The 13,473-nt window shown below is 49.9% G+C and overlaps 1 protein-coding gene across 6 annotated transcripts in view; it reads right to left on the bottom strand.

Moving 5' to 3' along the window:
• klhl17 (kelch-like family member 17) overlaps positions 1-13,473 on the bottom strand; it is a 69,772-nt gene that overhangs the window by 18,757 nt on the left and 37,542 nt on the right. For all 6 annotated transcript variants that reach the window (XM_078425670.1, XM_078425673.1, XM_078425671.1 and 3 more), the window contains 2 exons: positions 7,848-7,992; positions 369-536 (listed from right to left, as the gene is read on the bottom strand). In XM_078425670.1, the coding sequence (XP_078281796.1) occupies positions 369-536; positions 7,848-7,992 (313 nt within the window). The remainder of the gene's footprint in view (positions 1-368; positions 537-7,847; positions 7,993-13,473) is intronic.

Genomic DNA, 13,473 nt, shown 5'->3' with positions numbered 1-13,473 from the left:
GACTGATGTCAGGGGGGCGGAACTATAGATCGTACATCTGAAGAAGGGTCTCGACCCGAAACGTCACCCATTCCTTCTCTCCCGAGATGCTGCCTGACCTGCTGAGTTACTCCAGCATTTTGTGAATAAATACCTTCGATTTGTACCAGCATCTGCAGTTATCTTCTTATACTAAATAAACTATGGTACAACTGTATCTGCATCCTTATTGAGGATGCATTCCACGCCCCGCGGCCCCGGAAATCCACCATGGTGCCCGTGGACAGCGCGCGGGAATCAGCCACTGGCAGTTAGCGCCTCCAAGTGGACGACGAAAGGTCGGCGGGATAAAGCTGACACACGCTGTACAAGGAGGTCGCTGAGAGTACCTGTTTAAACATGATGCGCCATCGTATCCACCCACTGCATAGAGCAAGCCGTGCAGCACCGCCACGCCAAGACAACTCCGTCTCGTTCCCATGGCTACCTCCAGCTGCCACGAGTTGGTGACCGGGTCGTAGGACTCGACGGTGGACAGGTCGGACGTTCCATCGTACCTGCGGAACAGAGGGCAGCAAAAGGGAATCGGTCACACCTCTCGAGCAGTCATCGCTATCCCGCTACCTCGATCATTCGACCCCAAACGCCGTCCATTCCTTCTCTCCAGCCTGAGTTACTCCAGCGTTTCGCGTCTATCCTCGATCATTATTCCCCCGTGAAGACAATCCTGCCACCGTCAGCCAAACCGGACCCGACACATGATGGATAATGGAAGCAGGAATGTTATTGCACCTTATAGAGTCAAAGAATTATACAACATGGAAACAGGCCCTTTGGCCCAACTCATCCACGCTGGCCCTCGAGGCCTCATCTAACCCAGATGGACACAAAATACTGGAGTAACAGTGGGACAGGCAGCATATCTGGAGAGAAGGAATGAATGACATTTTGGGTCAAGTCCCTTCTTCAGACTGTAAACCAGTTCCTTCCTACAAATGCCTCGTCTAACCTAGTCCCATTTGTACGCACTTGGTCAATATCCATCCAAACCTTTCCTGTCCAAATGTCTTTGAAATGAGGTTATTGCACCTGTCTCAACTGCCCCCTCTGACACCTATTCCATGTACTCCCATGCCCTCTGACACCTATTCCATGTACTCCCATGCCCTCTGAGTGAAAAATGTGACTCCTCGGGTTCCTATTAAATCTTGCCCCTCTCACCTTAAGCCTGTGTCCGCTGGTCCTTGATTCCCCTCCCCTGCGCATTCTCCCCTGTCTGTTCCCCTTGTGATTTTATACACATGGATTCCAGGTGTGAGCCCCATGCATGTGGTAACAAATGCAAACAAATAGCAGAGAAAACTCAGTATCCAGCTTTTCAAGCTCCAACTGAAGGGAAACGTGAGAGAGACAATAGACTGCAGATGCTGCAATCCTGAGCTAAAAACAAAGTGATGGAGGAACTCAGTGGGTCAGGCATTATCTGAGGAGGGAAATGGATCGGGTGACCTGGACCGGTTGTGTGAGTGGGCGGATGCATGGCCGATGCAGTTTAATGTGGATAAGTGTGAGGTTATCCACTTTGGTGGTAAGAATAAGAAGGCAGATTATTATCTGAATGGTGTCCAGTTAGGAAAAGGGGACGTACAACGAGATCTGGGTGTCCTAGTGCATCAGTCACTGAAAGGAAGCATGCAGGCAGTGAAGAAAGCCAAAGGAATGTTGGCCTTCATAACAAGAGGAGTTGAGTATAGGAGCAAAGAGGTCCTTCTACAGTTGTACAAGGCCCTAGTGAGACCGCACCTGGAGTACTGTGTGCAGTTTTGGTCTCCAAATTTGAGGAAGGATATTCTTGCTATTGAGGGCGTGCAGCGTAGGTTTACTAGGTTAATTCCCGGAATGGCGGGACTGTCGTATGTTGAAAGACTGGAGCGGCTAGGCTTGTATACACTGGAATTTAGAAGGATGAGCGGGGATTTTATCGAAACATATAAGATTATTAAGGGGTTGGACACGTTAGAGGCAGGAAACATGTTCCCAACGTTGGGGGAGTCCAGAACCAGGGGCCACAGTTTAAGAATAAGGGGTAGGCCATTTAGAACGGAGATGAGGAAAAACTTTTTCAGTCAGAGAGTTGTAAATCTGCGGAATTCACTGCCTCAGAAGGCAGTGGAGGCCAAGTCTCTGAATGCATTCAAGAGAGAACCAGATAGAGCTCTTAAGGATAGCGGAGTCAGGGGGTATGGGGAGAAGGCAGGGATGGGGTACTGATTGAGAATGATCAGCCATGATCATATTGAATGGTGGTGCTGGCTCGAAGTGCTGGCCTGCTCCTGCACCTATTGTCTATTGTCTTTTGGGTGGGAAACCATTTTTTTGTTTCGTTTAGAGATTCAGCATGGAAACAGGACCTTTGGCCCACCGAGTCCGCGCCGACCAGCGATTCCCGTACTCTAGCACTATCCTACACAATAGGGGTAATTTACAATTCTACCAAACCAATCAGCCTACAAACCTGAAGTCTGGAATGTGGGAGAAAAGCAGAGGAAAAAACCCCACACAGGTCACGGGGAGAATGTACGGAGCGTACAGACAGCACGCACAGCCAGGATCGAACCCGGATCTCTGGCGTTGTAAGGCAGCAACTCTACCGCTGTGCCACCGTGCCGCCCTTCTTCAGACTCCGGGTAAAAGACTTTGCATTCACCCTGTCTGTTCCCCATATGATTTTATACACACAGGTCCCTTGATGGAGGGAAGGTTGTGCATGTTGTACACAGACACCATTAGGATTAACAAACTCATCAGGAAGGCTGGCTCCGTCCTGGGGGTGAAATTGGATTCATGGGAGGTGGTCTCAGAGGGGAGGATGCTCCTCAAACTGCGGAGCATCCTGGTCAATACAGCCCACCCCCCCTCCATGACACACCGGTCAACCTGAGGAGTAACCTTCAGCAACAGGCTGGTTCCACCGAGATGCAGGACAGAACGCCACAGGAGACCCTTCTTCCCTGTGGCTATCACACTGTGCAACTCCTCCCCCTTCTGTCATGGGGTAGACTGAGATTGACTCCCCACCCTCCCCCCCCCCCCCCCCCCCACCTCTCCAATCTTCGCACATCCCCAATCCTTTCCACTCGTCACTTTAATTTCATATATCATGTATTTATTTGTGCTTTCATGACTGTTGGCAGATCAAGTTCCCTCCTGGGATAAATAAAGATATCGTATCGTATCGTATACACGGATGTCAGTAAGGCTTTTGATAAAGTCCCTGATGGCAGGCTGATCCAGAAGATTACGACGCACAGGATACATGATGACTTGGTCGTATGGATCCGAAACCGACTTCTTCATAAATGAGGGTGGGGTGCGGTGGAAGTAAGATACTCAGGCTGGAGGTCTGTGACCAGTGGGGTTCCGCGGGGATCTGAGCTGGGACATCTGCTGTTTGTGATGTGTATATATATGTATAGATGACTAGGAACTCCCCTCTCCCACCTTGCAATAGTGCCAACTACTGCCACCTAGTGTACAAGGGAATAAATAGGGTGAATGCACAGCCTTTCACCCAGGGCTGGGGAAATCAAGAACCAGGCGACATAGGTTTAAGGTGTGAGGGGGGAAAGACTTAGTATGAACCTATGTGGCAACTTTTGCACACAGAGGGTGGTTGGTATATGGAACGAGCTGCCGCAAGGCATTTGGACATGCTCATGGATCGGAGAGGTTTAGAGGGATATGGGCCAAATGTGGGCAGGTGAAACTAGTGTAGATGGGGCACCTTGGTCAACAGGGGCTTGTTTCCGTGCTGTAAGATTCTATGACTGCCACTCCATTAAGTATTAAGTTTTCCCCAGCTGATACCAAGTGGCTCAGCGATGGAGTTGCTGCCTTACAGGGCCAGAGACCCGGGTTCGATCCTGACCACGGGTGCTGTAGTATGAAGTTTCACCCCGTGACCTGCGTGGGTTTTCTCCGGGCACTCCGGTTTCTACCCGCACTCTAAAGACGTGGGTTAATTGGCTTTTTGTAAAATTGTAAATTGTCCCTAGTGCGTGTAGGATAGTGTTAGGGTGCGGGGATCACTGGTCGGCGTGGACTCGGTGGGCCGAAGGGCCTGTTTCCGAGAGGTATCTCTAAACTAACCTAAACAGGAGAAAGCCATTCAGCCCCTCAAGTCTGCTCTACCACTCATGATGATCATTGCTGATCTGACTGGAATATCGGCTCAGCATTCCTGCCCGATCAATTATATGGCAGCAACTTCACCCTTTGCTTCTCACGAACGATTCCACTTCTGCCTTAAAAGGATTCAAAAATTCTACATCCACCACACTTTGAGGGAGAGTTCCAAACACTCACCATTACTGAAAGTCAAAAATAATTGTCTCAATTGTCTCCTAATTGTCTTTTTCACAGGGAATGGTGGGGCCCTGGGGAGTGTGTGATCTAGGAGTGCTAGTACACAATTCCCTGAAGGTAGATCGGGCGATGAAGAAGAGTTTTGGTACATTGGCCTTCAATAGTCAGGGAATTGAGATGGGACATGCAGGTTTATCATATATCATATATACATACAGCCGGAAACAGGCCTTTTCGGCCCTCCAAGTCCGTGCCGCCCAGTGATCCCCGTACATTAACACTATCCTACACCCACTAGGGACAATTTTTACATTTACCCAGCCAATTAACCTACATACCTGTACGTCTTTAGTTTAGCTTATTATTGTCATGTGTACCGAGGTACAGTGAAAAGCTGTTTTGTCACGTGCTACTCAGTCAGGGGAAAGACAGTACGTGATTACATGATTGTCCAAGAGGTTTAGTGAGGCCACACTTAGAGTACCACTGTACTGAAACTGCGCTCCTCAAAATCACAAACGACATTCTCCTCTCCTCCGATGCTGGCAACCTCAACATCCTCATCCTACTTGACCTCAGCGCCGCCTTTGACACCATAAATCACTCCATTCTCCTCACCCGACTTGAAACCTCCTTTAACATCACAGCCCTATCCTGGTTCAAATCTTACCTCTCTGACAGACACCAGTTCATCTCCATTAACAACTGTAAATCGCCCACCGCTCCCCTCCCCCAAGGTGTCCCCCAAGGCTCAGTCCTTGGCCCCCTCCTCTTCATCCTCTACCTGTTCCCCCTTGGTCAATTAATCCGCCGTCATGGTCTCAACTTCCACTGCTTCGCCGATGATATCCAGCTCCTCATCTCCACCAAGTCAATCTCCCCCACCACACACTCTACACTGACAAACTGCATCACTGAAATAAAATCTTGGCTTCAATCAAATTTCCTCAAACTCAATTGCAACAAATCTGAAATCATCATCATTGGTCCAAAAACGCTCACCAAATCCACCCAAAACTTCATCTTCAACATTGATGGTCTCCCAGTATCCACCTCACCTCACATCCGGAATCTTGGAATCATCTTTGATCAAACCCTCTCCTTCGACAAACACATCAAACACATCACAAAGACAGCTTTCTTCCACCTCAAAAACATTGCCCGTCTCCGTCCATCCCTCTCCTCCACAGCTGCAGAAACCCTCATCCACGCCTTCATCACCTCCCGTCTGGACTACTGCAACAGCCTCCTCTATGGCGCACCCTCAAAAATCATCAGTAAACTTCAATACATTCAAAACTCCGCTGCCCGTCTACTCACCCACACCCCGATCCGTGACCATATCACCCCCGTCTTTTACAAACTCCACTGGCTCCCCATCCCCCAGAGAATCCAGTACAAAATCCTCCTCATGACCTACAAAGCCCTCCATAACCTGGCCCCATCCTACCTGACCGACCTCCTCCACAGGCACACTCCCACCTGCACCCTCCGCTCTGCTGCTGCCAATCTCCTATCCCCCCACATCCGGACCAAACTCAGATCCTGGGGGGACAGGGCTTTCTCCATCGCTGCTCCCACCCTATGGAACTCACTACCTCAAACCGTCAGAGACTCCTCCACACTCACCACATTCAAAACATCGCTGAAGTCTCACCTATTCAGTACTGCCTTCAACCACTGAAGGTCACCTCACCTTCTGTCTCCTTTCTCTGTTCGTTTACTTATTTATCTATTTATTCACTTCCCTATGTTCTCTAAATCCCTGTAAAGCGTCTTTGAGTATATGAAAAGCGCTATATAAATGTAATGTATTATTATTATTATTATTATTATTATTATTATGTTGTTTTGGTCATCCTGATATAAGAAAGATGCCTTTGAGATGGAAGATGATTTCTGAGGATGTCGCCAGGACTCAAGGGCCTGAGTTAGAGGCCGAGGTTGGGCAGGCCAGGACTTTCTTCCCAGGAAGCTGGCGGATAAACTTATAGAGATGTGTAAAATCATGAGGGAAATGATAGGCGGAGTCTCTTTCCAAGGGTAGGGGGATTATGAACTAGCAAGCTCAGGTTTAAGGTAAGAGGGGAAATATGTAACTGGAACCTGAGGGGCAACATTTTCACAAGAGAGTGTTCAGAATGTGGAACGAGCTGCCAGAGGAAGTATCTGAGGTAGAGTATAACAACAACATTTCAAAGATATTTTGACAAGTACGTGGCTGGAAAAGGTTTAGGGGGATAGGGGCCAAACACGGTCTGATGGATGATCCACTCGCTCGGATGCGGCATCTTGGCCACCATAGATGAGTTGGGCTGAAGGGCCTGTTTCCATGTTGTGTGACTCCATGACTCAATTCTGTCTTAAATGGATGACAGACACAAAATTCTGGAGGGGCTCGGCAGGTCAGGCAGCATCCCTGGAGGAAATGAATAGGTGACGTTTTGGGTTGAGACTCTTCTTCAGACCGAGAGTCAAGGGAGAGGGAAACTAGAAGTATGGGAAGCTACCGAGGGAAAGGGATGATCTTTCATTTCAGCAGGGCCCGAACAGTCTGCATTCTCCCACAAGAGGAAACATTCATTCAATCAAGAGCACTTAGGCTTCTATGTGGAGGTGGGTTTATCAGGAATACCCTGTTATCAGACTAGTGAACAGTGCTCCCATAACCTAGGGTGTAGTCCCAACCCTCCAACCTACCTCATTGTATCCCTTGCACTTTTTTGTTAACAGTAATAAGTCAAAACAGTAATACATTCAAAACTCCGCTGCCCGTCTACTCACCCACTCCCCGATCCGTGACCATATCAACCCCGTCCTTTACAAACTCCACTGGCTCCCCATCCCCCAGAGAATCCAATACAAAATCCTCCTCATGACCTACAAAGCCCTCCATAACCTGGCCCCATCCTACCTGACCGACCTCCTCCACAGGCACACTCCAACCCGTACCCTCCGCTCTGCTGCTGCTAACCTCCTGCCCCCCCCCCCCCCCCCCCCCCCCCCATCCGGACCAAACTCAGATCCTGGGGGGACAGGGCTTTCTCCATCGCTGCTCCCACCCTATGGAACTCACTACCCCAAACCGTCAGAGACTCCTCCTCACTCACCACATTCAAAACATCACTGAAGTCTCACCTGTTCAGCACTGCCTTCAACCACTGAAGGTCACCTCACCTTCTGTCTCCTTTCTCTGTTCGTTTACTTATTTATCTATTTATTCACTTCTCTATGTTCTAGAAATCCCTGTAAAGCGTCTTTGAGTGTTTGAAAAGCGCTATATAAATGTAATACATTATTATTATTATTAATACCAATACCAATATCCTGTTCTAACACTGGTTCCTTCCAGCAGCAATGGATGGAAGGGAGAATGAAAGATATTTTTTAATACATATTCGTCTTTCAGGATCCGGGCGTTACTGGGCAGTTCTTGAGGGATTGTCCATCCCCTCGGGAAGCTAGTTAAGTAAGCGTAGGAAGCTGTTTCTGCAGTTGCTTACCCCCCGACCGCATAGAGTCCGTTCCCAATCGCTGCCACGCCAACCCGCGCCCGCCTGGTGGACATGGAGGCCACCATGTGCCATCGGTCCGTCCTCGTGTCATAGGCTTCACAGTCTCCATGGATGGCAAACAGGCTGCCACCACCTGCAAACACAGAGACCCCTCGAACAGTTAGCCACCTCCCCACTGCACACAGTATCAAACCATCCTCCACCGACACACTCTGCCCATTGTGTTATTATACGGTAGGTGCAGAGTCACGCAGCACTGAAAATGGCCCCACGGCCCAACTTGCCCATACTGACCCAGGTGTCTGAGCTAGTCCCATTTGTCAACATTTGGCCCATGTTCCACTCAACCTCTCCTTTCCATGAACCTGCCAAATGTATTTTAAACGTTACAAAGAAGGGGAGAAGGTTGACCCTTTTTTTCACCTTCCATCGCAGTGAGGAATGTGGAGGAATAGGTTCATGTTAAAATGTATTTTGTGTGTCTTGTTGCTTTTTATTGGTATGACTGTACGGCAAATCAAATTCCTCGTATGTTGCAAAACACACTTGGCTAACAAAGTAGGAGTGTGAGTAGGAATGTAAGAAGTGTGAGAAAATAACTGCAGATGCTGGTACAAATCGAAGGTATTTATAAATATCTTCGATGAGTAGGAGTATTATTGGTATTGCTATTGGTTTGTTAGTGTCGTGTGTACTGAGTTACAATGTAAAGCTTTGTTTCCAAGCTAGGCAGTCAAATCAGACGATACAAATTCAAACCATAAAAAACTATAACAGGTAGTGCAAAGAGAAAAAGACCAGTGCAGAATATAGTGTTACAGTGTTATTATAGCATTAAAGTTAGAGAAAGTTCATATTTTTTTAACGTGCCTGGGCTACCATGAGGTAGGTAGGGAAGTCACATACCACCAGGCTCATGGACAGTTTCTACCCCGCTGCTATCAGACTACCGAACAGTCCTCCCATAACTCAGGACGTGGTCCCAACCCTCCAACCTACCTCATTGCACTTTTTTTTGTTGACAATAATAATTGTCCTGATATTGTAGGAAAAAAAACTGCAGATGCTGGTTAAAATCGAAGGTAGGCACAAAATACTGGAGTGAATCAGCGGGTCAGGCAGCATCTCGGGAGAGAAAGAATGGGTGACGTTTCGGGTCGAGACCCTTCTTCGGACTGATGTCAGGCAAAGCCTGTCACCATATCTGAGGGAAGGATGTGCTGGCTCTGGAGAGGGTCCAGAGGAGGTTTACAAGAATGATCCCAGGAATGAGTAGGTTAACCTATGATGAGCGTTTGTCGGTACTGGGCCTGTACTCGCTGGAGTTTCATAGTCAGAGGGTGGTGAATCTGTGGAATTCTTTGCCACGGAAGGCTGCAGAGGCCAAGTCATTGGATATTTTTACGGCAGAGATAGGTAAATTTTTGATTGGTACAGGTGTTAAGAGGTTATGGGGAGAAGGCAGGAGAATGGGGTTGGGAAGGAGAGAGTGATCAGCCATGATTGATTGGCGGAGTAGACTTGATGGGCCGAATGGCCTAATTCTACCCCTATCACTTATGATCTTGTGATCTTATGTGCGGGTCACGCTACTGAGGGTGTTGAAATTTTGTCGCAAAGAACAGTATCACCCACCTACATCGTGAGGTGAATGACAAGGAGTCTGCTCTGTGCCAGTACACCATGGCAGATTATGGAGCATAGAACAGTACAACACAGGGACAGGCCCTTCTGCCCGCAATGTGTAGGAATGAACAGCAGATGGTGTTTTACACTGATGATCGACACAACGTGCTGTAGTAACTCAGCGGGTCAGGCAGCATCTCTGGAGAAATGGAATTGGTGATGTTTTGGGTCGAGACCCTTCATCAGACTGAGAGTCAGGTAGGTGGAAATTAGAGGTGTAGGAAGGCCTTGCTCCCCCTCTCCCTGACTTTCAGTCTGATGAAATGCCTCGACCCAAAATGTCACCAATTCCTTTTCTCCAGAGATGCTGCCAGATCTGCTGAGTTACTCCAGCACTTGCTGTCTCTTTTTGTAAACCAGCATCTGCAGTGTCTTGAGCGGAGGTGTTCGGCCAAATGGTCGCCGAGCGGCCTACCTAACCGCTCAGTCCGCCTAAACCTACCCGATCTCCTGTTTGCTCAACACTTTAACCCCTCCCTCCCATTCCCACACTGACCTTTCTGTCCTGGGCCTCCTCCATTGTCAGAGTGAGGCCCAGCCCAAATTGGAGGAACGGCACCTCATATTTCGCTTGGGCAGCTTACACCCCAGCGGCATGAACATTCTCTAACTTCAAGGAGCCCTTGCTTTCCCTCTCTCTCCATCCCTCTGCTCCCTCTCGCTTCCCAGTCCTCCGACTAGTCTTCCCGTCTCCGACTAAATTTTATCTCTGTACCGCCCACTCCCCTGACATCAATCTGAACAAGGGTCTCCACCTGAAACGTCACCCATTCCTTCTCTCCCGAGATGCTGCCTGTCCCGCTGAGTTACTCCAGCATTTTGCGTCTATCTGAAGAAATTCCTCCTCATCTCCTTCCTAAAGGAATGTCCTTTAATTCTGAGGCTATGACCTCTGGTCCTTCGACTCTACCACCAGTGGAAACATCCTCTCCATGTCCACTCTTATCCAGGCCTTTCACTATTTCAGTGCAGCGCAAAATAGCACAGGGACAGGGCCTAGGGCTCGCGATGTCCATGCTGAACATGACGCCCAGTATAAACTAACGCCCCTCTCCCCGCACGTGAGGCAGACCACTCCATCCCTGCGAATCCATAGTCACGACGATTAGACTCACAGCAAGGGATTGTTGTGCTTTTTCTTTAATGGAGTCTATTGCCAAGGAAGGTGGGGAGCAGAGGAGTTTGGTGCTTGGGAAGCCAGCGTAGGTTATGCAGAAAGACAGTTTGATGAATGCCGCTGAGAAACAAACCTGCAGTATCTCCAGGTGAATGAAGTAGTTTAATCAGCAGTTCCGTTTTTGAACGAGCCGCTGGGAACAAGCGCGGCAGGGAGGGTTTCAGCCCTGTACACCTCCCATTTCTGCACTTCCAGGGGGCTGACAGCTCATTAATATCTCTCCGTTTCATCTCTCTCTCTCTCTCTCTCTCTCCTGCCTGCCGCCTCACGTGGGTCACCGTTATCCTTGCTGCGCGCTGTGGTGACTGGCGCCCAGACGGAGAAAGAGCAGAGCATTCACCCAGCAAGCCCCCCCCCCCCCTCCCCCAAAAGATGCCGCTGCATCTGCCGCCCCTTGTGCAAAGAATAACCGATTCCTACAACAAAAAGCAAGAGACAGAGTGCTGGAGTAACTCAGAGAGGGTCAGGCAGCATCTCTGGAGAACGTGAACAGGTGACGTTTCAGGACAGGGCCCATTTCAATCTGAAGCCCACCCGAAGCGTCATCTCTTCATGTTTTCCAGAGACGTTGCCTGATCTGCTGAGTTACCCCAGCACCTTGTGTCCTTATGTTACGAACCAGCATCTGCGGTTCCTTGTGTAAGCAACTTATATAGGATTGGTCACCCTTTGGACGTGTCTGATTGTACAGCAATATCATGCTGCCTGCTTCTGACCGGCAGCAAGGAACTCGTGCACACTTGCCAATCAGTGGACCTCCCTCCCCGCACACCAGATTTGATCCTGACCTCTTTTTTTTTTTTTTAATATATAAAAGTTTTATTCCAAAGAAAAACATACAAACATACTAAGCAAAATGTGATCAAACAAAAGCCGTCTGTATCGGCAGTTTACAAATTAAACAATTATCACATTAAAATCCCGCCATCTCTGTCAACAATACATTCAACCCCCCGCGGCGACCAGCGTTCCCGGAAGGCCTCCAGAGTTCCCGTGGACACCGCGTGTTCCCTCTCCAGGGACACGCGGGCACGGACGTAAGCCCGGAACAGGGGTAGGCAGCCGACTTCTGTGAGGCCGTCGACTGCCCGCTGCCTGGACCCGCGGATGGCCATCTTGGCCAGGCCCAGGAGCAGACCGACAGGGAGACCCTCTCCTCCCTCCTGACCCTCCCCCCTCTGTACCGGGTGCCCAAAAATTAAAAGCGTAGGGCTAAAATGGAGCCAGAACTTGAGGAGCAGCCCCTTCAGATACTGGAACAGGGGCTGTAACCTCACGCACTCTGTATACAAATGGTACACGGTCTCCTCCTCACCGCAGAAGTGACAGGCGGCAGACGAGACCGTGAACCGGCTCAAGTACCTGTTACAGGCTATAGCCTTATGCAACACTCTCCACCCCAGGTCCCCGATGTAAAGCGGGAGGACCCCCTTATAGAGAGACCTCCACTGGGGACCGCTCCCGCCGTCAGGTGGTAACACGGACCGCCAGGGCGTGTCCGGACGGAAGACGAGAGCGAGGAAGTGGAGAGTGTGCAGGAGCAGCCTGTACAAAACGCTCCTCTCCGCGTCACGGAACGGCACGCTGGGCATCTGGGAAAGGCGGCTCATATTGCGTGGGGCCGGCTCTCGGGAAGGGACCCGTGCCGTGGGCCCAATGAGCAATTCCGACGGAGCAGGGGTAAGCCCAGTCGGAATCGCTCCACGCACACGCCTCTCCTCGACACCCACCGTGACAGGGTGAGGACCGGCCCCCCTCACAACCACAGCACCCCCCTCCCCCTGAGGAGCAGCGCCCTGGCTGAAGGTGACCAAATTCCTGGCTCTCAGGAGATCACGGTAGGTGCTGTCTGTGTGGAGTTTGCAAAGCTCACGGAAGAATTGCGGTCATGGGGAGAACGTGCAAACTCCACGCTGACAGCACTCGAGGTGTCAGGGTGGAAGCCGGGTCACCGACGATGAGAGGCAGCAGCTCCACCAGCCGTGCCACTGCACTGCCCACCGCTCCACAATTTCAGGTAACTCCTCCAAACCTTCCCTCGACCCTGTTCCCATCGACCCAGCTCCCACTGCGAATAGGCTGGTGTGGACATTAGTTTAGAGGTACAGCACGGAAACAGGCCCTTCGGCCCATCGAGTCTGCAACGAACAGCAGTCGCCAGCAGTACACGAGTTCTAACTTACACATTACAAAAGCCAATTAGCCTAGAATCCTGCAGCTCTTTGGAATGTTGGAGGAAACCGGAGCACCCGGAGAAAACCCACGCGGTCACAGGCAGAACGTGCAAACTCCACACTGACAGGTGTCCACGGGGACTCTGGTGGCCTTCCGTGAACGCTGGTCGAATGTATTGTTGACAGAGATGGCGGGATTTTAATGTGATAATTGTTTATTTTGTAAACTGCCGATACAGGCGGCTTTTGTTTGATCACATTTCACTTTGTATGTTTGTATGTTTTTCTTTGGAATAAAACTTTTATATTTAAAAAAAAAAAGGTCAGGGTGGAGCCCGGTTCTGTGATGCAGCGAGGCAGCAGCTCTACCCGCTGCGTCGTTGTGCCGCCCGCACTTCTACAATCTCAGGTAACTCCCCCAAACCCCATCTCTGCCCTCTTCTCATCTACACAGCTCCCAACGTGAGTAGATCCCCAAGATAGGCACAAAATGCTGGCGTTACTCAACTGGTCAGGCAGCATCTCTGGAGAAAAGGTATAGGCGGCGTTTTGGGTCGGAACCAAAGGTACTAGAGGA

The sequence above is a fragment of the Rhinoraja longicauda genome, chromosome 30 (assembly GCF_053455715.1).
Source record: "Rhinoraja longicauda isolate Sanriku21f chromosome 30, sRhiLon1.1, whole genome shotgun sequence".
Taxonomy (NCBI): Eukaryota; Metazoa; Chordata; class Chondrichthyes; order Rajiformes; family Arhynchobatidae; genus Rhinoraja; species Rhinoraja longicauda.
The sequence above is the reverse complement of the archived record's forward strand: the minus strand, read 5'-3'. Positions and strand labels throughout refer to the sequence as shown.